This window comes from Xyrauchen texanus, chromosome 3, assembly GCF_025860055.1.
Source record: "Xyrauchen texanus isolate HMW12.3.18 chromosome 3, RBS_HiC_50CHRs, whole genome shotgun sequence".
In the NCBI taxonomy this organism is placed as follows: domain Eukaryota; kingdom Metazoa; phylum Chordata; class Actinopteri; order Cypriniformes; family Catostomidae; genus Xyrauchen; species Xyrauchen texanus.
Window position 1 is genome coordinate 40,045,235 of NC_068278.1, and position 24,639 is coordinate 40,069,873.

General features: G+C 37.2%; 1 protein-coding gene across 1 annotated transcript in view; it reads left to right on the forward strand.

Moving 5' to 3' along the window:
- LOC127625288 (voltage-dependent N-type calcium channel subunit alpha-1B-like) overlaps positions 1-24,639 on the forward strand; it is a 171,832-nt gene that overhangs the window by 142,509 nt on the left and 4,684 nt on the right. Inside the window, exons 31-49 of the mRNA XM_052100485.1 lie at positions 596-797; positions 2,194-2,358; positions 4,023-4,133; positions 4,599-4,688; positions 6,363-6,479; positions 6,566-6,631; positions 6,795-6,886; positions 7,246-7,396; positions 8,625-8,752; positions 10,479-10,575; positions 12,974-13,079; positions 13,980-14,129; positions 14,355-14,482; positions 15,053-15,192; positions 15,298-15,424; positions 15,520-15,630; positions 18,825-18,863; positions 19,440-19,644; positions 21,984-22,186. Coding sequence (XP_051956445.1) covers positions 596-797; positions 2,194-2,358; positions 4,023-4,133; positions 4,599-4,688; positions 6,363-6,479; positions 6,566-6,631; positions 6,795-6,886; positions 7,246-7,396; positions 8,625-8,752; positions 10,479-10,575; positions 12,974-13,079; positions 13,980-14,129; positions 14,355-14,482; positions 15,053-15,192; positions 15,298-15,424; positions 15,520-15,630; positions 18,825-18,863; positions 19,440-19,644; positions 21,984-22,186 — 2,428 coding nt within the window. The remainder of the gene's footprint in view (positions 1-595; positions 798-2,193; positions 2,359-4,022; positions 4,134-4,598; positions 4,689-6,362; positions 6,480-6,565; positions 6,632-6,794; positions 6,887-7,245; positions 7,397-8,624; positions 8,753-10,478; positions 10,576-12,973; positions 13,080-13,979; positions 14,130-14,354; positions 14,483-15,052; positions 15,193-15,297; positions 15,425-15,519; positions 15,631-18,824; positions 18,864-19,439; positions 19,645-21,983; positions 22,187-24,639) is intronic.

Sequence of the window (24,639 nt, forward strand, 5' to 3'; positions counted from 1 at the left end):
CACTTTAAAGGCAATAATCAGTTTGAAGTGGAGCCCTTTGAGGCTCTGAGTTATTGGTAGAGCTTAACTCTCAGCAGGCAGACTGGGCAGACATTCATGAATCTGTATCAGTTTTGTGGCTACCCAAACTCACATCCAAATTATGGATGTTAATGTAATTATATTTCTCAGTAGTTCACAAGCTTTTTTCGGGTAAGCTTTCCACATCTGTAATGCAACTCCTTGTCCTCTCTGCTCGCTCAAATTTTAATAAAATTATTTCAGTGTATTTGGGAATTTAGTGATGCATGATATGTAAAAATGCTGAACTGGTTGGACTGCAGATTAAGATCGGAAGTTCACTGGAGGGTTTCACATGCCTACATTTTGTTTAAATTTTTAGTAATTTGGCTTGACCGCAAATACAAATATTATTTATATATATATATATATATATATATATATATATATATATATATATATATATATATTCTTTTTAGAAATGTCATTACACCAAACTCAATCCTGTTAGATCAGTCCATTCAAACTGTAATAAAACTGTGATTTTATAATCTTTTGCCCTACCTGATAATGGTGGCATGTTGTCTTTACACAGGGTTTTGAAGCATTCTGTGGATGCCACATTTGAGGACCAGGGTCCCAGTCCGGGCTACCGCATTGAGATGTCCATCTTCTATGTGGTGTATTTTGTGGTCTTCCCCTTCTTCTTTGTCAACATTTTCGTGGCCTTGATAATCATCACATTCCAGGAACAGGGTGATAAGGCCTTGTCAGAGTGCAGTTTGGAGAAAAATGAGGTATGACTAAATAGCGTACAGAGATGGTCACTCCACAAACTCATGGATATTAGTAAAAATCGAGTCAGAGTATGTGAGTTGTGCTTGGAGGCGAGGAGCATGTTTTTTGGAAGTCTGAGAATCTATGTGCTGCTCTGTCACAAGCGTAACATATGTTAATGAGCTAATGTTAATGTTTAACTAAAGCATAACAATGTTTTCCTAGTTTTGTGTATCTATTTTTAACCAGAAGAAATAGTTCTATCTATTGTTTTACAAAATCCCTAAAGCAAGACCAAAATTATCAAAAGTTAATTCCTGTAGAGATATTAAGCTTCTGTAAATCCTTCAAACTTTGCATTGCATCCTTCAAATCTGTCTGTCTGTCTGTCTGTCTGTCTGTCTGTCTGTCTGTCTGTCTATCTATCTATCTATCTATCTATCTAGCATTCTGATAAAAACACATTGAAAGAACTTTACAGTGGATTAGTAAATTGTTGCAAATTTAACAATGGAGTGAATATGGATTTTGCTTACCAGTAAGCGGGAAATGGGAAACTCTTAATGCAGTTGGAGCAGTGAGGGGAAATGACTGTTTTTCCACTCATCTCACATACTCAGAATCTCATGCTAATGGATAGTTTTTCAAGATGGAATACAGTATAAATAATTATAAGCTGGTTAATGAATTCCTTTTAATACAGATGTAGTTTTTTATAAAGATAAAAAAAGAATCCCTCTTTCAGGCCAAGTGTATGAGATACACAGACAGACTTTAATCTCCCTCTTACACACAAACAGTGGTGTTTTTTAATGCTCAGTCATGTGATATGGTACCTACATTGAGGCCAGCCATGGAAACAGCTGCAGATTTCCAGGTAGGGGATTATGACAGAACCGGATTAATACATGTGCCTGCAGCGTACTGCACACACAAAGGTACAGAAACAGGTATACATTCATACACTGATGCACAGTGACTAAACACACAGACACCCAGTCCCATGGAAGAGCAGTCAGCAAGATGTTCCTACTCCATTTCCTCAGAGGCCCCATTAGATGGGCCCAGTCATCTGAAAAGCCTGTGCTGTTTCACATTCTGCCTCTCCATATGCCAGCCTAACATGACTCACAGTTTGTGGCAAGAACCCATACCTCAAGAGAAGCAATTTATCATCAACACTCAAACCGATGCAGCCAGAAAAATCATTTACTTCACAGATCTATTTGCTTTTTTTCTCAACAGGTTAGACTGGGTGTTACACAGAGGCCACTGGTCTTTCTATGGCATTGCTGGCTTTCAGATTATTTTTGAGAAAATGTGATTCCAAAAGCCAGAGGTGGACAATGATGATGTTAATATCACTTTGGATCTGTTATGTGAATTAATTCCACATTTTCTGTTTTTTTCTCTCAGAGAGCCTGCATTGACTTTGCTATCAATGCCAAGCCGCTGACTCGTTATATGCCACAGAACCAGCAGTCTTTTCAGTACCGTTTGTGGAAGTTCATTGTCTCTCCTCCATTTGAGTACTCCATCATGATCATGATCGCTCTCAACACTGTGGTGCTCATGATGAAGGTACAGTTAATCAGCCATCTTTGTTACTGGAGAAAATAAATTCTTTCTTTGTTAGTGTTAAAGTTTCAGTAAAGGGATAGTTCACCCAAAAATGTAAATTCTCTCATCATTTACTTGCGTTCATGCCATTCCAGATGTTTATGACTTCTGCTGAACACAACCAAATATTTTTAGAAGAATATCTCAGCTCTGTAGGTCTTTTTAATGCAAGTGAATGGTGACCAGACCTTTCAAGCTTAAAAAATCACATAAAGGCAGCATAAAAATAATCTTTATGACACCAGTGGTTAAATCTATAAGAAGCTACAAAATAAGGGTAGGTGACAAACAGATCAATATTTAAATCCTTTTTTTTTTATTATAAATCTCTACTTTTACTTCTCATTTAAATTTGCTCTATGTCATATTTTTAGTGTACTAAATCATGAAATGTCCATAATATGTCATTATAGAATTTGGAAACATGCTAAGTTGAAATACTGGCTTCTCCGATAACAATGCTACAGCCAGTATATTCCACTTTGAAGTTTCTATATCGGGCCGGAATTACTGTTTATGTTTTTGCCTGTATGATCCCACCCACTGCCCACTCACCAATAGTATTTCGACACCATCGGGTTGCCAGATTTGAACAGGTTTGCAGGCAAACAACACTGCGTGCTGCAGCCGTGAACGCCAGCCAGTGAGCTGGATCAGAGATAACAGATTCCACCCAGCGTAAAAAGCCATGACCAGGGGCGTAGTAAAACAAATATTAGAGATGCTTTTGGAAGATGGAGACAGCTTAAAGCCCAGAAATCCTTTAAAATGGATCCTGTTCTGTGTCCTCATTCTGGCAACCTGCATGAGATTCGAGTCTGGGGTGGGCAGACAACTCTCCAATATTTTGAATTTGGACTGCAGTACCAATTTCAAAGGCTTGTTGTCAATCTTACATATAATACCTTTAACCACTGGAATCAAATAGATTACCTTTATGCTGCCTTTATGTAATTTGTGGAGCTTGACATTTCTGGTCACCATTCATTTGCATTGTATGGACCTACAGAGCTGAGATATTCTTCTAAAAATCTTTGTTTGTAGTCTGCAGAAGAAAGAAAGTCATACACATCTGGGATGGCATGAGGGTGAGTAAATTATGAGAGAATTGTAATTTTTGGGTGAACTTTCCCTTGAAATACAACTTCAGCTCAATCGACAGTATCTTTGCCTTCACATTTTTACTTTTAAAACTCTCCAGCACACACCCGTTAAGCTTTGACGATAAGTTACCCTGCTAAAAAAAAAAGGCTTGCTGGTCCCCTGCATGGGCTGGTTCGGTTAAGACCAGCTTCATAAGTGAAATTTCGCTTGTGAATAGTATGATTAAGCTAGACTGGCACTAACCATCATAAGCCAGCATATAGTAGAACAGCATGAAATTCATGCTGCCTTAAACTGAACTTTTGAGCAGGAAACTGATATGTACCCACATTCTTTTTTTTTTGTTCAGTTTTAGTTTTACAATCTATAGTTATTGACTTGTTTATTTAACCCAGAATATGCCTTTAATTTTGCATGTGCTTTTCATATCCCTTTGCTAATATTAGTGTCAGATCAGTGACTATTTCAGTGCTGTAAATCCCTTCAAAACAAACAAAAGACATAATTTTTTTTACCTGCAGTTCTACAAGGCACCTGACTTTTACGAGGCGATGCTGAAGTATCTCAACATTGTCTTCACTGCGCTGTTTTCAATGGAGTGTGTTCTCAAGATTATTGCTTTCGGCCCCTTGGCAAGTACCTCCACTCATACCTTTAAAGGGATAGTACATAAATAAATTAAAATTCTGTGATCCTTTGTTTTCCACATGTGGTTCCAAACCCATATAACTAACTTTCTTCTGTGAAACACAAAGGCAGTATTTTAGTCTCACAATTCACAATTCACCTTCAGTGCATATGTTTTCCATACAATGAAAGTGAATGGTGACTGAAGCTAACATTCTGCTAATATATTATTTTGTGGTCCATGGAAAAAAAGAAAGTATTGAAGGTTTGGAACACATGAAATTATGACAGAAATGTAATTTTCTGAAAAAAAGACTATCCCTTTGACAACATACTCCACAATGGCCCATATGATCAAAAAGTGGCACCTAAAAGCCATGTTAATGCACAGTGAAAACGTCCTGAGTGTGTCAAATTCAAGGCCTCTCCAGCTCTCCCTCAATAATCTCTCTTAATTCTTTTCCTACCAGAATTACCTGAAAGATGCCTGGAACGTGTTTGACTTTGTGACTGTGCTGGGGAGCATCACTGACATCTTAGTGACTGAGATTAATGTAAGTGTGTGGCATTGAGCTCTGTTTTCTCTATAGAAGAAAGTATCAGAGCCAGATGGACTGGGTGTAATACCCTCAGCAGGTAGACAGCAGAAATAGGCTGGGAAGAGATGCCCAGACATAGACACATCCAGGCACATACCAGCGGATGATGAGCTGGATAACCATCATAGCCTTGCTCTTGCTATAGTAACAGCAAAGAGAGGGCTCTGTTTTATTAATGCATATATAATAACAGTATTGTAGTTTAAAATTAATCCATTTGGTAATGCTCACTTTGATTGAATCAGATTGAGAGAGTTTGCACATACTTGTGGCTCTGATTTGTGTTTTTATGATGTTCACAATCTTGTGTTGTATAAGGGGCCATTCAGACTGAACGTATTCATTTTGAGAATACAAAAAAAGCTGGACCCAGTACAATGAATAGAACAGTGCTCAGGTGTCTCGAGACGCATTTTTAAAAGTTGAAGTTTTATAACTTGTTTAAAAAACGCATCTCGTCTACGCAAGATTCTGAAAAAGCAGCTTGAGGGGGCACAATGGTAAAATACATCCATCTAATATACATTCCATCTATGTTTACATAGATGCAAAAACATGTTTGTGTGAACGGCCCTTTACACTGTATGTCTTGATCCATGTCGTTGTCAAAAGCTGCTTGTAGTGTAATTGTGTTTGTACTGTAACTATATTTGTGTGTGATAGCTGTTTTTGTTCTCCTGTGTTCCTTCTCTCTGTCTTTATCTCTCATTAAATGTCTTCACTCAAATCTTGGCTGGCTCCTGCCACGATTTAACATCTTCATGTATAGACTACGGTGAGTTGTTCTCTTGTCTTTGAATTTATGTCTATTCCACCTTCCTGATAATTAATTAAATAAAATAAATTGATCAATTGTCACACATTATACATACATTTCTGCATATACATGGTGAAATTATTTATTTTTCACATATCCCAGCTAAGCTGGGGTCAGAGTGCAGGGTCAGCCATGATACAGCGCCCCTGGAGCAGATAGGTTCAAGGGCCTTGTGGTGTCTTGGTGGTGTTGGGGCTTGAACCCCTGACCTTCTGGTCAGTAACCCAGAAACTTAACCGCTGAGCCACCAACTGGTGTCGGCTTATATCCCACTGTTATCATTTTTGCAATAACCCCATGTTTTTCATGTTAGTAGGTATGTATCTAGTACATAGGTCTGGTTTGAAGTTATGTCTTAATAAAAGTGCCAGTTCAATAACTTTCTTCACAGCTGCTGTCAATAGTTGCAGGACAGGCCACTTACTGTGATTTAGCGATACTATGCATGTTTGAAATGTCACTGGAAAAGATCCTGATACAGGAACATGTGCTACTTGGTGATATCACAGTCATCAAAATATTCCAAAATAATTTTCATGCTTTTCACAGAATACAATGCCATATTTTTGTAATTCTCTGAAAACTCTAAAAAACATCTTCTGAATTAAAGAACACCATGGATTTTTGCCTGATATTTTGGATTCATTGTGAAGGGTTTCATAGGGTTTCATCTTGTTTTATAGAGATCCTTTAAAATACTGTTATACATGCTTCTTGATGCAATTAAGAGAGTTGGATGTTGAATTGAATTGAGTCAAGTGCTGAATGAAAGAGTAAATGGGTGACGATTCAAATTGAAAAAGCTTGTGTTCCCACAGGACCGTCTGCTGAACCTGAGCTTCCTGAGGCTCTTCAGAGCAGCCAGACTCATCAAGCTCCTCCGACAGGGATACACCATCCGCATTTTACTCTGGACCTTTGTCCAGTCTTTTAAGGTAGCTCTCCTCTGTTTTGACTGCTTCGACTTGCATTGCATTGTTCACTTGAAAGAAGACTTGATTTCTTCATTTGTTGTTTCCAGGCCCTGCCTTATGTTTGCCTTCTAATCGCCATGCTGTTTTTCATCTATGCCATCATTGGAATGCAGGTACTGCAATGAACTGTTTCATCTACTAATAGTGATTACCAGTAAAAGGTCATTGCAATGCACTGAAATGGCAATGGCATCATTGGCAAATTAAAGTATATATTTTTCTTTTATTGTTCTGTTTTAAAACAAATATTCATTCATTGTAATATTTTGATTGCAGGTGTTTGGGAACATTGAGCTGAATGAAGACACTGCCATCAATCATCACAACAACTTTCGCACTTTCCTCCAAGCGCTTATGCTACTGTTCAGGTCTGCACACACACCTTATACACATGTAATAACATCCATCCATCCATCCATCCATCCATCCATCCCTGTTTCATATTTTCTCTCTTTCTCAGTCGCAAACACACATTCTCCCACACACACAGGCAGGGTTTGTGTGCTCTCAGGATATCTGTTAATTGGCTGTGTTGACAGGAGGTTGTCAGTGTGTTAGGAGTGTGAGGATGGTAACACTACTGTGATGTTTGATCAAAGGCTCTGTGTGCTTTTGTATGTTTAAGTGTATCATGTTTCTAATGTAGCTGCAAAATAACCTTCAGTGCTCTCAAATGACAGTACATGAATTTAGTTTTAATTGCAGATCCATCATTTGTCTCCTGCAGGAGTGCAACTGGTGAGGCCTGGCATGAGATCATGCTGTCCTGTCTGGGCAAGCGCACCTGTGACGAGCGCTCGGGCACCCACGGAAAGGAGTGCGGCAGCAACTTTGCCTACTTCTACTTTGTCTCCTTCATTTTCCTGTGCTCCTTCCTGGTCAGTGCTGAGTTTTACCACACAACACATGCTCATTATTGGCCTTGTCCCAAATTTCACCCTCAGCCCATGCAGTTTTCCTCTGGGTCTACACTTTGCTGGTTATATATTAGTCTGCTGTGAAGTCAACACCAGTGCTGAATCATAAATGACATATGAAACCCTCTATGACCATAGAGTATGTGCACATAGACCAGCAACTGAAACATAGTGCAGATATAACATAAGAACACCCCTAAGTGTTCTAAGTTAAACACAAAAATTATAGATTGCTGTAGACTGTAGGCAAGTGATAGGCTTATGTCCAATTATATGGAAATAAAACAAACAATATATTGACTTTCAAAGCAACTTATTGTCATGTCTATTGTGTCTATCAATTTTTTACTCGCCTGCCACAACATCTTTCTAAAAAAATATTAAAGGAATAGTTCACCCAAAAATGAAAATTCTCTCATGATTTACTCACCCTCATGCCATCCCAGATGTATATGACTTTCTTTCTTCTGCTGACCACAAAGATTTTTAGAAGAATTTCTTAGATCTGCAGGTCCATACAATGCAAGTTATTAAGTTACCAAAATTTAGAAGCTCAAAAAAGCACATGAAGGCCGCATAAAAGTAATCCATATGACTCCAGTTATTAAATGTACATCTTCAGAAACTGTATGATAGGTGTGGGTGACCAACAGATCAATATTTAAGTGCTTTTTACTATAAATTCTCCTCCTTGCCCAGTAGATATCGATATGCACAAAGAATGTGAATCACCAAAAACAACAGGAGAATAATTGAAAAGTGAAGTGAAAGTGAATATGGAGATTGACAGCAAAAAATGCTTTTGAAGCTTCACATTTTTGGTCACTATTAACTTGCATTGTGAGGACTTACAGAGCAGAAATATTCTTCTAAAAAATCGTTGTTTGTGTTCAGCAGAAGAAAGAAAGTCATACACATCTAGGATGGCATGAGGGTGAGTAAATGATGATAGAATTTTCATTTTTGGGTGAACTATGCTTTTAATATGTGTAATTAATTGGGATTTGTTTGATTAATTAAGCAACATATCATATGATTAACCAGCTCAAAATTTGTAATCAATAGACAGTCCTATCTAAAACACACAAACCTGGTTGGATGTGGCACTGAAATATTCCATTGCGTTTGAAATTCATATCATACCCCAATGTTTTTCCTACAAAGTCTTTTTTTCTTCCACTTTTCATAGATGTTGAACCTGTTTGTGGCTGTCATTATGGACAATTTTGAATATCTTACACGCGACTCCTCTATCCTGGGACCTCACCATCTGGATGAGTTTATCAGAGTGTGGGCGGAGTACGACCCGGCTGCATGGTATGTTTTAGCCTTCACTCCCCCACCAGATGGAGACCTTCTCTTGTGATAGATATAGTAACTCAGTTTGGCAGCAGTTGAGAGGAGAGTGATTCTGGCTTTGTGTCTTCTCAGGACCAAACACATAAATAACAGAAATGCTGAATATTCCTCCATGTTCCTTTTGATAATGTGTGAATAAGAATTGTGGTCATCCTTGTGTGGATGTGATCTGTCCAAACACAAATGTGGTCTCCGAGCTTTCTTTATATATGTGTGTCCTGTTTTGCTTGTTCTTTTCACAGCGGACGGATTTCCTATAAGGATATGTACAATTTGTTGCGCATTATCTCACCCCCCCTTGGCTTAGGGAAGAACTGCCCTAATAGGGTAGCATACAAGGTTTGAAACCCAAGCAACTTCTTCCACTCGTATGGGCTCTGTGTGCAAATGAACAGAGACCCGAACTTGAATGGCTGTGCACAAATGACTTGCCTACACACAAGCACTTGCCCCACCAGACTTGACTGGCTTTGGTTAATAATGCTGAATGGGAAACAAAGCTTTCAAAGCCACAGATCAACCTTATTACCTAATCAAATTGAAAGTATAATTGAACCATTATCTCACTTAAGAACAGTTATCATATTCACAGTTGACTAAATCTCAGGGTTTTGTCCAAAATAATTTCATTCATGTGATATAGAGTTTTACATTTATAGCTAATACTTACCGGTTGACTTTAACTCTTTCCCCGCCAGCGTTTTTAAAAAAAGTTGCTAGCCACCGCCAGGGTTTTTGACGATTTTTGCTAAACTTTAATGGCCCGCAGAATATTTTCTTCCATGAATATATGAAGATGCTATATATCAAAATAAAGATCTGAGCCTCTGCTTTTAGGTAAAAAAAACGATTTTATTTTATCTTCATCTGTTCTTTTTTTTATTGCCACTTGAACAGAGGTAGGTTTTGTCAAAAACAACATTTCGGACAAAAAGCTGAGAAAAAGGCATTTTTATCAAACAAGTGCTTTAGTATTAGTATGGTGTTCCACTTCTTCACGTTTGAGACGATCGCAGTCTGTTTCTTTGATCAAAGAGTTGCGTACTCTTTCAAAACATGTGCACGGGTCTTCCTTACCGTATACCACCTAAAACATGGATACCCGGAAAATTCCGTGTTTGGCGGGGAAGCGTTTTTTCATAAAACCCGGAAAATTCCGTGTTTGGCGGGGAAAGAGTTAATGCTAATATCCATTATTTAGATACATTAAATTTGCATTGAAAGACACTAAGCAGAACAGGAACTGTGATTTGATAAAAAACAAAACTGGCATTGAAACCTTTGTTTCCGTGCACTGAAAGTGGAAACTCCCCTCGATGTCTCAGCATGCAAATGCAGACATCGTCCAAACAATGCAGCCATGCTGTCACCATCCACTTCTCCTGCCATATCACTCACCTCTTCATCTCTCCTTATCAGGAAACCACTCTCTCACCTCTAACCTCTAACCTTTGGGATCCATCTCTGACCCTGCCAGGCCAGGATGGCATCCCCGTCCATGATACTCTTGGAAATCTAAATAACACAGATTTCTGTTTTTGTTTTTGTTGTCGTCTGTATGTCTTTTTGTTTGTTTTGTCTCTTTTCATTTCATCTTGTTCGGTTTACTTTCTGTCCCCCTTGTCTCTCTAACTCCCCATCCTTTTCTTTATTTTGGGATTTTTGCATTGTCTGCACTGTGAAGTGGCTGTATCAAGTACCTCGATATGTATGAGATGCTGCTCCACATGTCCCCACCTTTAGGTTTGGGAAAGAAATGTCCTCCAAGAATCGCCTACAAGGTAGCTCAACTTCACATGCCCCACCCCCCTCAGCTCGTACTGTCTTCCCATTGGCTTATTCTTCAGCCAATCTCTGTGCTCTTGCATTGTTTCCCTCCTTGTTTGTTTGTTGTTCTCTTTGGTGTAGTCCCTCCCCCTTTTCCTATTTATTTTAGACCCCCTTCCACTTCCTGTGTCATCTAGGGATGGTCAAAGTCTTTTAGCATAATTTTATTAACCCATTTAACTATAAACAAAAGTCTAATTATTAACGATTAAAACATAGACCCCAAATTTTCTATGATTTGTTTTCATACCTCATGTGTATAAAATCTGACCCATAAGTTGCATTGTGTAAGGGTTTGTGCACGACAATACTAAAAATTCAATAACAATCATATGCACTATATGCAAAATTATTTATGTAATCTCAGTTTGCATAAAAATTTTCCTTATTGCTCTTTGGTTCTTTCTGCTGGGATCATTCCGGGTTTCTTTGTGATTCCCTTAAAGGAATATTCTGGGTTTAGTACAAGTTAAGCTCAATCAACAGCATTTGTGGCATAATATTGATTACCACAAAAATAAATATTGACTTGTCTTTTCTTTAAAAAACGCAAAAATCTGGGCACTTACAATGGAAGTGAATGGGAGCCAATTTTTTTACGTTAAAATTCTCACTTTTTCAAAAGTATAGCTACAAGACATAAACAATATGCATGTTAACATGATTTCAGTATGATTAAATACTGTACTAACCTTTTCTGTTTAAAGTTATAGCCAATTTTACAACTTTGTTGCCATGATGAAGTAATGTCAAACCCTAAAATGACTGTAAAAAATTACTACTTAAACAACTTTACAGATCAAATAATACATGAGTTTTAAAAAGAGAATTAATGTAAGTGCTTTTATAAAACTATAAGCTTCACATTTCTGCCTTAAACCCTAAAAATAAATGTGCCCCCACTTCCATTGTAAGTGGTTCGCTGTAACCTTGATCTTTATATATATATATATAAAGAAAAGGAGGGACGAGTCCAAATAATGTTTTGAGGTAATAACATTAGGGCACAAAATGCTGTCTTATTGAGCTTAACATGTATTGAACCTTTAAGGGCCCCACATTTACCTTCGAAGCCCTTATGTTAGAGTAGATGGTGTCACTCCAAAAGGGCCCCTCCTCCTCACCCTTGTTTTCATGGAGCAGTGTATGTATAACCTATGTTGCTTTCAATCATGAGAACTATGCGCTTGACCTCGTTCTTCCTCTCTTGGCAGTCGTTCGTTTATATTCTCCATCTTGCTTGTGCTGTCTATTTCTCATCCACTTGACCATTTTCTCTCCTGTTGCCCTTCTTTCTATTTCTCTCTTTGCTGTGTGTGAGAATGTATGTCTGTGTGTGTGTGTGTGTGTGTCAGGCTGTTTTTCTCTTTCCATTCTGACTTTGCTCTATTTCTCTTGCACTGCTACTGCTAGTAAATGTATGCTCTTTTGGATCAGGGGAGCTCAACTCTTCACTATACAGTAACTGACACTAACACCGGAGTAATTTTTGCACCACTAACGGAACTAAATGGAATAATAATCCATTTGTTTGTGGGGACCGGTCCAAACAACACTGGCTTCACAAATGAGTATAGGGAGGTACTACCTGTTTGACCGAACAGTGGCTGGAGGGAGATTTGTTTGAAAACAGTTTAGCAGTTATTTGGTTAACAGTTATTTTGGCAATTTAATTTGGTACAATAAATAATAAAGAGACTGTATATACTGCATGTCCATTATCTTTTCATTATCTCTTCAAACCTGGATAGATTTCTTTATTATCTTTATTGAGCTTTCTTTATAATTTTGTTTAGTGCCACTTGTGGGGCACAAATTACAGCGGACTGTATTAGGATGATGGAATATCCTGGTGTATTTAGTGCTTTTTTCTGCTCACTATTTGGCTTACTGTGAAATTCTAAAATCTTAAAGTAGCTTTTTGCTTTATTGATCAGTAAATCTCAGAGTTGAGCTCCCATGTCTTCTAAAGCACCTCATGGTTATGTGTACATGCTTATCTTCACTCTCGAATTGGTGTCGGTTTATCACCAGTGCACTTTGGTTGCAGCCTATAGCAGTGAATGTGAATGTTTGATTCTGTACGTTTCTACTCTCTATGTGAACAAAACGGTTTGTGTGCTTAAAACATTAAACTTATCTGCCTTAAGATAAGAACATCATGCTTTACAGAATATGTCCATTATATTTAATGATTTACAACAAGAATAAATTAATTGTATCAATTAATTAAACATGCATTATTTTAGATGTACACAAACGGTTTTGTTTGAGTTTTTTTGGGTTGTTCTGGGTAATGCTAACTTTGAGAAGTGTTATTATCTTACTAATGACCCTCCTGGCTTCCCCTAGCGGCTGGTGAAAATGAATATGCCCATTGCAGATGACAACACTGTGCACTTTACCTCCACCCTGATGGCTCTGATCCGTACTGCCCTGGAGATCAAACTGGCATCAGGTCAGTCTAGTGCACTTTTTAGTGCCCTTATTATACTTTCTAAATGATTGTGTAATTATTGTCTACAAATCTAGATAAAAGTCCCCAGCCCTCCATCTCTTTTTGAAGACTGCAGATTTAAAGAACATTTCAAATGTTACACTGAAATCTTTTACGAATTACTCAAAATGTAATTACTGCCTGATTTAATGTAGAGAAATACTCACTCACACTGCCCACATCATTTAGTGTGATTGGTACTTTTGTTGCTACTAGTGTCATCTCCACTCATTAGAGCAGTGTGTGTGGGTTGGTGTGTAGCATCTACCATATCTCTATGGGATTTTGGCACTGGAGGGGTTTCTGTAGCTTCACTGCCCAGTCCAAATCCTCAGCAACACCGAAAAATACAGTCGCCTTCTGTAGGTGGAAAAATGCATTGGGATACAATGGAAATTCAATGCATTTGATTGTGTAATTTAATTGATCATAATTAACAAAATTGTGTATTCAATTCTTATAAAAAAATTAAATATTTGACCTATTTTCAGTTGGACTAATCCAATAAATCCAGATCCCAATCTACTCTCAATAAAAGTGCATTTGAGGTAGCAATGGCAAAAGATGAAAAGAGGATTTGAACAAAACTGAATTGTAAACAAATTTCATAATGCAGATCATCATTTAATAAAGCATTGTAATTGAATTTTTGCCTACTCATCCAAAAAAAAAAAACATTATTAAAAATAAAAACTACCAATGTTTTTCTAGAGGATTTTTTTGTTTTGTTTTTGTGACACAATCATGTCAGTAAATTAACTCCTGTAAGCTTTCACAGCACCCAGAGATTACTTTGGGAAGTGATTTCTAATGGATACAAGCTTATTAGCCTCCTGCATATGTGTTCATGGATCTCCACAGGCATGGTGGCCCAGCGTCTGTCAGATGCTGAACTGAAGAAAGAGCTCGCTACAGTCTGGCCAAACCTGTCTCAGAAGACTATGGACCTGCTAGTCACCCCACATAAACGTAAACATATTATGAATCACCTACCAGGAAGTTCTTTCTTACGTTTGCCATGGAAAGTTAAAAAAAAATTTAATAAATAAAAACTTTCAAAAAGACATGCAACCCCACATCACAAGTACAGACAAACATGAATTATCTATACAGAACACATGTAGTCACACATCATCATACATCAAAACAGCTTCAACAGATAATTTACAGTGACCTCTTGTGGCTACGATTGGAAATTTCAGACATCACATGACAATGCATTTCTCTTTTTTGCAGCCAATGAGCTTACAGTGGGAAAGGTGTATGCAGCTCTTATGATCTTTGACTATTACAAGCAGAACAGAGCAAAAAGGCTTCAGATGCAGCAACAGCAGCAAAGAGAACAGACAGGACCTGGATCACAGGTGATACATATGAACACTCACATCCATTAAACACTGACCATGTTTACAAAGATTTCCTTTTACAAATTAATGTCCATATTCTGGTTTAGCCTTTATTCCAATTAGAGTTTACATGCTCTACAGCTATTGCAATATTTATGTGTACATGGTAATCAACATATTCTGAATAAACTAAGACCAAACTAAGAAAACCATAAGTCTGATTAGTTAGAAAATACATAAAACACTAAGTCTGAACAGTCTGGATGTCTGTGCCAAGTTTGGTGGATGTAGCTTGAAAGCTGTAGGAGGAGTAAGTGTTATAAATTTTGGTTTAGGGATTTTGAAAAACACTAAACAAAATGTACAGAATAATTGTCTCTTTTTTGCTCCAAAAATGTGTGTATTCAATAACTTGATTTTTCACAACTTTCTGTATCTAATAACACCCAGAATTGCCTTCTTTTTTTATTTAAATGAATGTTCAGTTGTAGTATATAGTATATTCAGTTATATATATATATATTCAGAATAAGAATTTTAAATGACCCTCATAATATAACAATGTGTTGCCATTCTCTCCCTTTGAAGAATAAAGTCAGTGCTCTCTTAGAGCCAATTCTTCCTCTAACCCACATGCAAGATCAGGCCATGAACAGTGTGGATTTTCCCTCAGAGGTTCAAGCTCAAACCAGATCCAGCTCCACCACACTCAACAATGGACGCACACAGTGAGCATAAAACCCAATTCCACATAGGCTTAACTCAATAAAATGATTCGTTTAATTGTGTATCTACATCAACATGTTCTCCCTTCTTTCAAATCTCTTGATCAGTCTTGACAACACAATTAAAGGATCTTCATCCTGGGCCTCAGAGAAGTCCAGGGAGGTCCACAGGTCTAAACGACGGCCAATCTCGAGAGGTCAATCAGAAGAAGCTTCAAATGCAAATACTGCCCAGGTGCTGCGATCAAAAACATTGAACATCTGTCACACACCATACTGTGTCTTTTTTGGTGCATATTAAATACCCTGTTGTGTGCACATATGTGTCAGGAGTCAGTAGAAATGAGGAAGATGGAAAACAGTGCCAACACAGCGACTGCTGCCGCTCTTGAAAGCCAAGGACGTGCAGTATCCATGCCAAAACTCAACACAGAGATGCAGGTAAACTTAACACATATTTGGGTGACTAGTTATACACTGTCAGACTAGTGACACTGTCAGACTATTGTGCTATTAACCATTCTGCCAGCATTGAAATCCTACACAGAAGCAAAAAAATGTAATTAAAATTGCAACATGATGTATAAAAAATTAAATGGATCTTTATTTGTTACACTTTAAACAGGTTTTCCTGAAAACTCCACCATCTTCCATTAGTCAGAAAAACAAATGGTCCAACCCCAAACTCAAGCCATTGGTTAAGTCAGTGTTGCTGTTTTGGGCTGGTTGGGATTCTCAAACACTGGATGTTTTTTGTTTTTATTCTGAGTAAATTCTAGAGACTGTTGTGTGTGAAAATCCCAGGATTGGCTGATTAGATAATCGCATACCATGGATGATTGTTGGTGCCAGACGGGCTGGTTTGAGTATATCTGTATCTGCTGATCTCCTGGGATTTTCATACACAACAGTCTCTAGAGTTTACTCAGAATGGTGCCAAAAACCAAAAACATCCAGTGAGGGGCAGTTCTGCGGACGGAAAAGCCTTGTTGAAGAGAGGTCAACAGAGAATGGCCAGACTGCCAACCACTCTGTACAATTGTGGTGAGAAGAATATCATCTCAGAATGCTATTCTGAGATGCGGGTTGGCGCTATTTTGGCGGCACGATGGGGACCTACACAACATTAGGCAGGTGGTTTTAATGTTGTGGCTGATCGGTGTATATCCTCTATGCTTCTTCGGTAACCTCACTCCTATTTTTTAAACAACAAGACAAATGTTGATATATTGATGCATGTAAGTGCATCATTTTTACAGGTCAGCTCTAATGAAAATGGGATATTTCTTTTATTTGAGGGCACAGGGGAAGCAAACAGAACATGATTAGTCATTGGTAGGTTTCTAGTGTCCTGGATCACTTTTATGCTTGTGCTGGCAAAGAGTGAAATGGAGAGATGCTCACAATGAAAATAGGTAGGCTACCAAGAAAGAGATTAAGTATAGAGTACTTTTTAGTCACAAAATCATTGAGATGGATTCTGAATAATTTAACAATGAGAGTGTTGTTTGAAAATGATATGGCGTTTCTCTGTATTTGTTTTAAATGCAACTTGCACAGTTGCAGAACTGGCTAAAGGACTATTGGATTTCACTAATGGGTTGTGTTGTTTTGGTATCTCAGTTTGCTTAATGTTGTAGTATATCAAAACCACTGCATCATGGGAAAAATAGACCTAAAACCATTTGAGTAGAAATTCACATTCCATTTGGACTCTACAAAAAACAGTCCATTAAGACTCATCAGGATATTTCTCCTATCAAATCACACATATACCTCATGTCTGCACTGCTAATGGGCTGACTGAGTGCCTCTATTTCACTCCCAAATTTGATTCCCATCCAAATCTCTTTAAAGTGCTGAACTGGCCGATAAGAGACATTAGATGCTGTATGTAACATTTCAGCACCTGCCAATATGGCCAAAATCACTCTGATTTCTATGGTAGAAACCCGTTCTCTACTGGCACCAAGCCACCACCAAGCCTTATGCTCATCGGAAGAGAAGGTAAGCAACAGAGCCAAATAACAGCCTTAGATACATTAAACTCCTAAAGATTTTTCAGTTTAGTAACAACCCTAACAGCATCATGATGACATAAAAGCCTTGCAAATGTTCTATGCATGTAGTACATGTAAGATCACTGCAAAGATACAGAAAGTGTGCCTTAAATGTATGACGTGATGTCTGGCTTAGATGAATGGGAGATTGATGGATGACAACTGATGATCTAGATTTGCAGAGGGAAAATTAAGTTGCCTTATAGTAACAGATGGCATGCCCAAACAAAATAAAAAAGTTAATCAAATAATACAACCCATTTTTTATTTTTTATTTAGTTTGAGCATTCAGAGAAGTCAGTGTATTTGTCTGCACCGCTATTCAATAACGGCACAATGCTGCAGCTAAATCTACAGTGCAATGGCAAAAGAAATCTTAAAAGTATAAAAAACTATTTACGAATATATTAATAATAAAGAGAATATATAGAACTGTGCAAAAGTTTTAGCCACTTGTGAAAGATATTGCATAGTGAGGATGTCTTCAAAATAATGCTATAAATAGTTTTCATGTATCAATTAACATCATACAAAGTCCAGTAAATATAAAAAAAAAACTAAATCTAATAGACCTAATATTTGGTGTGACCTTCAAAATAGCACCAATTCTCCTAGATACATCTGGACACAGTTTTTCTTGGTTGTTGGCAGATCGGATGTTCCAAGCATCTTGGAGAATTCACCACAGTTCTTCTATCTATTTATGCTGTCTCAATTGATTCGGTCTCTTCATATAATCCCATACTGACTCGATGTTCAGGTGGGGGCTCTGTGGGGGCCATGCCATTTGTTGCAGGGCTCTCTGTTCTTCTATTCTATTCTGTTTGTAAAAAGAATGTTTGGGAGTCTATAATTTATATTTTCTATTGACACACTAAAGCTGAAGATATAAATAACCATCTTAAGACAAATGTTTTTGTGAAACATCTTATGTGCTTAAGACTTTTGCGCAATACTGTATAAGCTTACAGTGTGAATTGAATGTGATGAGATATGAAAATTGTGAACTGTAAAATAAAGCCAAGACAGCAGGTCTTTCCATTGCATTATATTTACTGCATGCAAAAACAAACATGCAGCATGACTATTATAGTCTGATTCATGAACGAACAAAATTAGTTGGTTCTTTTAATGAATGGCTCAAAAGTCTTAAACTCACAAGTTATCTGTTTGAATCAGTCTGACGAAGCCTTCATTGGACGAACCCCCTTAATCCACTTGATTCACAAATTCACAGATTTTGTAGATATATCTGGTTCTTCTATTTAAAGTGGCAAAGTGTGTAATTTCTGCACAAATAGCAGCACCACAATTATGGTTTCCAAACATTTGGAAGCCAACAGAGGCCATGCATTATTTTAAATTTTTCTTCCTAATCGTGACAACTTAATTTATGGCCTCTGTGGACTTCTGTGTATTTTTGGAACGATTTCTGCATTTGGTGCTACTATTGACACAAATAATACACTTCACCTTTAACTAACTGAAACTGCAACTAAAATTAGTCTTTTTTTGTCTCTTCTTGTCTTCCCTCATCATGGCTTCCATTTGGTTTGCTAATATGTACTTCATCAGAGGAGTCACTCTCGTCAATTTCCTGGGACTTTACTGGAAGTATGATCAACTTTTTCAATTTGACATGTTCTATCATGAATATATTATATAGTCTTGAACCACCAAAGGAACTAAGCTAAACTTTTATGTAATTTGTCAAGTCACATGACTGCTTTTGCTTAGTTTCAATAGGAATCTAGAGATTAGCCGTCTGTTGTACTGCAAAACATGAAATTAATGTAAGTCTAGTACTGTGAGTCAGAGGAAACATCTGACCTTTGAACATTTCAGACAGATTAAGAGGCACAGACACTGTTAAAATGCACCTGTGTATAGCAGCATCAATTCAGGGTCTAAGCCCAAAATGAGTGTATTCCTCAATGAGAATTAAGGCAGCTGCTACAGATGTTACACTGTGTTTTAATGTCACCTCTGATACTTTGATAACATAGTGATTCATTAGAGCACTGTGGTTTACAGTTTATCCATGTTTTGATGCATCTAAGATTAAAAGGATGCTCAACAGACAGCACAATGTTATTATACACCATATGTAATATTCCCAGTTAACAATGCCCAAATGCCATATTCTCAGTTAACAATGCCCATTTAACTTCCACTTGTGCTCTTTCGCAGCCTATTCCTGATTCCCCCATGAGACGCTCTGCATCCACTTTTGCCCCACAGCACCCCCGGGAGGTCAATCTTAATGACTACATTCTGGAGAAACCTGTTCAAGAACGACATCATCACCATCATCACAGATGCCATCGTCGCAGGGACAGAGATAAGAAACAGAGGTCACTGGACAGGTCACCAACTGGCCAACACAAGACTACAGGTCAATACCTATATATACTTCCATTGTCCAACAGTTGAATAATCACCATTATTGTAAATGTTTGTATTTGTATAGCACCTTTCATTTTTGAAAGTTATAAAAACAATAAAGAAAACTGAAAAACATCAAGAATGTAAATATAAGTGTAAAGTGTACTTTGCTGAAGACAAACAGAGATTTTTAGAAGGATATTTAAAACCTCCACTTTCACTTTCAAAATGTGAAAGTGAAAGTGGAGATTTATAGTAATTAAAGGACTTAAATATTGATCTGTTTCTCACCCACACCTATCATATCGCTTCTAAAGACATAGATTTAACCACTGGAGTCATATGGAACTTTTATGCTGGCTTTATGAGATTTCTTGAGCTTGAAAGTTCTGGTCTCCATTCATTTGCATTGTATGGACCTACAGCTGAAATACAATTTTTTAAATATTTGTTTGTATTCTGCAGAAGAAAGAGTCATACACAGTGGGACACAATGCTAAAAACTTAATGCAATGAATAAAGAGCTAATTAAAAATCAAAAGCTATTTTAAAAGTTATGTCTTCAGAAGATTTTAAAAAATGTGAATGCTTGTCTATAGTCATTTAATTTAGTAAAAGTTACAACATTTTGGGGGCATAAAAGATAAAAACAGATTCACCTGACCTCTTATTATTTACATTGTTGAGTGCTAAACAAATCTACGATTTTATAGTCAAGTCACGATTTTACAAATGCATGAAGATTCTAAAGTCGTTCAGTGCTTTAACAACTAACAAATGAACCTTAAAATGAATCTTGTATTTAATGGACAACCAATGCAAATTAGCTAAAACAGAAGTGATATGGTCTCTCTTTCTAGATTTTGTATGCACTAAACCTACAGTATTTTGTACTAGTTTATCTATGTATTTCTTAGGTAAAACAGTATAAAGTGCATTACAATAGTGAAGTTAACAGTTTATTAATCATAAGATTCCTAAAAATAAATGAATATGTCAAAGTACTTGTAATGAGTTAAAAGGGAAAGGAGAAGGCGAGAACCAGCTTTACAATATAAATAATATTTTAATAACCAAAAAGACAAACACACACACACAGGTGTCGGACAGCTGCCCATAACTCTCTCTCTCCCGAACTGCAGTCTCCGGTCAGCTTTATCCCTCTGAGGCTTGATCAGCCTGATTAGGGGTGGGGTGTGCAGAATCACGGCCCGGCCCCACCCTCCGCCCAACCACAGCACTGTAAAGTACAACTCTATAAATGGTAGAAAACAGCTGCATGTTGTTAAAGCAGAGCAGCTCACTGAAAGATCACTCTGGGGCTCATTTGTTGCATTGGTTCGACTGTTCATAGACCTTGAGAAGATTCAGCCTGGTGAAGTGCAGAAGCAGCAGCAGGGCTGGTGTGAGAGCATTGAAGCGTTAGGCTGCAGCTGGCCTCTATTAGCCAGATAAAAGGGACTGACAGACATGCAGACCCATGACCTGCTAATTTATGGCAACCTCTCAGCAGGCCAATCGAGAACAGGGAAGAAAAATTCAGAGGCAGTCAGTTTTCTGACTGAAGAATGTCCTGTGTTTTGCTGAAGAATGTGAAATCCAGAGAAAGGGGAGACTGTGATGCCGCACCAGGTCTCAGGAACTCAAGATATTTCAGAAACACTGTACTGTACAATAAGGTTTTATTTGTTAACATTCGTTAATAACGTTAGTTAACATGAACTAACAATGAACAATACTTTTACAGCATTTATTAATCTTGGTTAATTTTAATTTTGCATACATTTTTAAAATGAAAAGTTGTATTTTAACTTTGTTCAATGTTAGTTCACGATACCCAATGCAATATCTAAAGGGAATGAATGGAACCTCATTGTAAAGTAATACTGACATTTCTGTTTCTGTTTTCCTTCAGTTCTCTCTAGAAAATTCAGCAGGATGTTAAAAATTGCATTTCATTGTAAAATTTGAAAATTGTACATAGTGGGGTCCAAAATCGAGTGACCCCTATTAAAATTGTTTTACATTATTTTCATTACGGATTATTTTATCAACTTAATTTGAGTGAAAACAAAAATAATTTACGTCAATTTAAATTTTTCTTAGTATGTACCCCTTTTCTGTTTTTCTTTACATCATGCACTCAAGTTGGCATGGCCTCAACATGTTTTTACAAAACCGTATGATACATAGTGAATAAGGAAGTGTTTAACCTCTCAGTGCTCAATATAGGGCACTCGACATGTTTTCTTTGAAAACAGATGTGAATATAAACAGAAACAGATGATGCTAACTTTCCTTGTTATGATAGTTTGCCCTTTTCTCCTAATTTTTGTGGTTGGTTCTCAGGCACAGCAGTTGACCCCATAGAGGAGAGGGTGCATGACCGGGGTCGTTCCCATGAGAGGAGGCACCATTCTTCATCCACAGAGAAGCAGCAGTTTTACTCTTGTGATCGCTACGGCAGCCGGGAGCACAGCAACAGCAAGTCGGCCATGGCTAGCTGTGTCACCTCGCCCAGCGAGACCCAGGAGGCGAATCTCAACAAGCAGGTGGGATGGGGGATTGAGACTGGACAGGAACAAGTGGTCAAAGGAAGGGTTGGGTCAGGGGTTAGAGACTGATCAAGGTATAAATTAAAAATGATTCTGATTGCAATCTAGCTAAAGACTGCTTGGGGATTTAGAAAAGGTAAAAAATTTATAATGGTGAAAGCTGAACTCGATGGATGGTAAGTGCCAAAACCCATTATAATGATGAAGATCTGAAGTGAAGGAATATTCCAGGTTCCATACAAGTTTAGCTCTACTTTGTGGACAATCTTTGCCATGCTGTTGATTACCACAGACAATCATTTTTACTCATCCCTCAATTTTATAAAATGAGCAAAAAGCATTTACACAAAAGTAATACACTTAGAATGGGGGAATCTATGGAGCAGGTCTTTGCACAGGAATAAACTTTAAAATACACACTATTCCGAAGCACAATTGAAACATTATACACGTTAACATGAGTCTAGTGTGATAGAATGGCACACCAACCTTGTTTGTGTAAAGTTATATCAAGTCTTTCAATCCATTTCTTCACTATATTACCCTGTAAACCTGATAACTTTCATGCTATGTTTAAGAATACCAGAAAAGGATGTGAAGCAAGTACTGTTAACATAGAGTGCATCCACCCACAAGTATTATGTCAGTAAGGTCCGCTAGAAAAAGATCAGATCGGTCATTAGATTCACCACTAAACTGTCAATTTAGACAACTTAATAACACATATAAAATACTGTGTAAAAGTCTTAGGCACATAAGGTGTTTCAAAAAACATTTGTCTTAAGATGGGTATTTATATCTTCAGCTTTAGTGTATCAATAGGAAATAGACATTTTAGACTCTTAAACATTCCTTTTGCAATTAGAATAGAAGAAAAGGGACCACTGCAACAAATGGCTTGGCCAATGGCTAGGAGAGTTTGTGCTGTTTTAAAGGCAAAGGTGGTCACACTGAATATTGATTTAGCTTTTTGTTTACTGGACTTTGTATGATGTTAATTGATAAATGAAAACTATTTATGGTATTATTTTTAAAGAAATCCTCACTATGAAACATTTTAAACATGTGCCCAAAACTTTTGCACATTACTGTATTTATATGGATGAATTAACACAAGTGCTTTAACAAAAATATGAGCATACCTTGCCCCATAGACAACAACTGTAAATGCAATACTGTAAACATTAAATGTCATTAATTGTAAACGCAAGTTTATGAAGGTAAAATAGTGTCTAAATGATTTGCCTACACAGAGAATGATTTGTAAAAGTGTAAATGATGTTAAAAGCGTGATAGAAAAATTGACATGCACAAAGTAAGATTTGTGAAAGCATAAATCAAATTGCAAGCGTAAAAATAAATTGCATGCGCATAGAATGTTTTGTTAATGTGTAAATCAAGTTGCAAGTGTAAGAAAAAATATTAGCAATACTTTTATGCTTTGCATAAGTGGAATTCATGTGTCGTGAATCTGTAATTGCATACTGTTCCATCTTCTCTTTTGTTTTGCTCATACTTTTGGCACGAATTACTCACTGAAAAGAGAATTGCAAGAGCAAGGGGGAAGGCGGGTCTACTTTCTTCTAGTAACCAATCAAATGAGGATTTCCTTGAACAGTTTTCTCTGGTTTGTTTGGTTTAATTTGTTTTAAATTGGTTTAATAACATGACAGATGGCTTCATATGGCACAGCGTCGTTCCTCTGGGTACCTCTCCTCTCTTAAATATTAAACTGAAATATTAATATATACATTATTACGAGTGTAAAGTTGAGCTGACACCGTTTATTGATATAAATGTCAAAATGGTGTTCAAATGTTTCTTCTTGTTGCTGCAAAACTCTTTTCAATGAGAAATTAGTTCCAAAAGTGTGAGCGCAACAAAGGGAAGACGGAACAGTGTATATCGGATTATTTCTGGAATGTATTTATGCCACAAACACAAGTCATTTACACGTTTGCAGAAGTTTATTTTACAAATACAGACTGATTCTACATGGTCAATCCGTGTAGAATCAGTCAGGACACCCTTTATTTTACTTGCATATCACTGACAGGTTTGCAATGTTTTTGGCCATGTTTAGGCACAAAAACAGTGCCAAAAGTATAAGCGCAGAAGAATACACACCAAATTTACTTTGTGTTAATACACAATTACAGATTCACAACACATGAATTCCACATATGCAAAGCATAAAAGTATAGCTAATATGTTTTCTTACGCTTGGAACTTTATTTACACATTTACAAAACATTCTGTGTGCATGCAATTTATTTTTACGCTTGCATTTTGACTTGTGCTTTCACAAATCTTACTCTGTGCCTGCACATTTTTCTATCATGCTTGTAACTTCATTTACACTTTTACAAATCTTACACTGCACATGCGAATCATTTAGGCACTATTTTACCTTCAAACAAGTTTCTCTTCTCTTTGGCTGTAGTGCAACC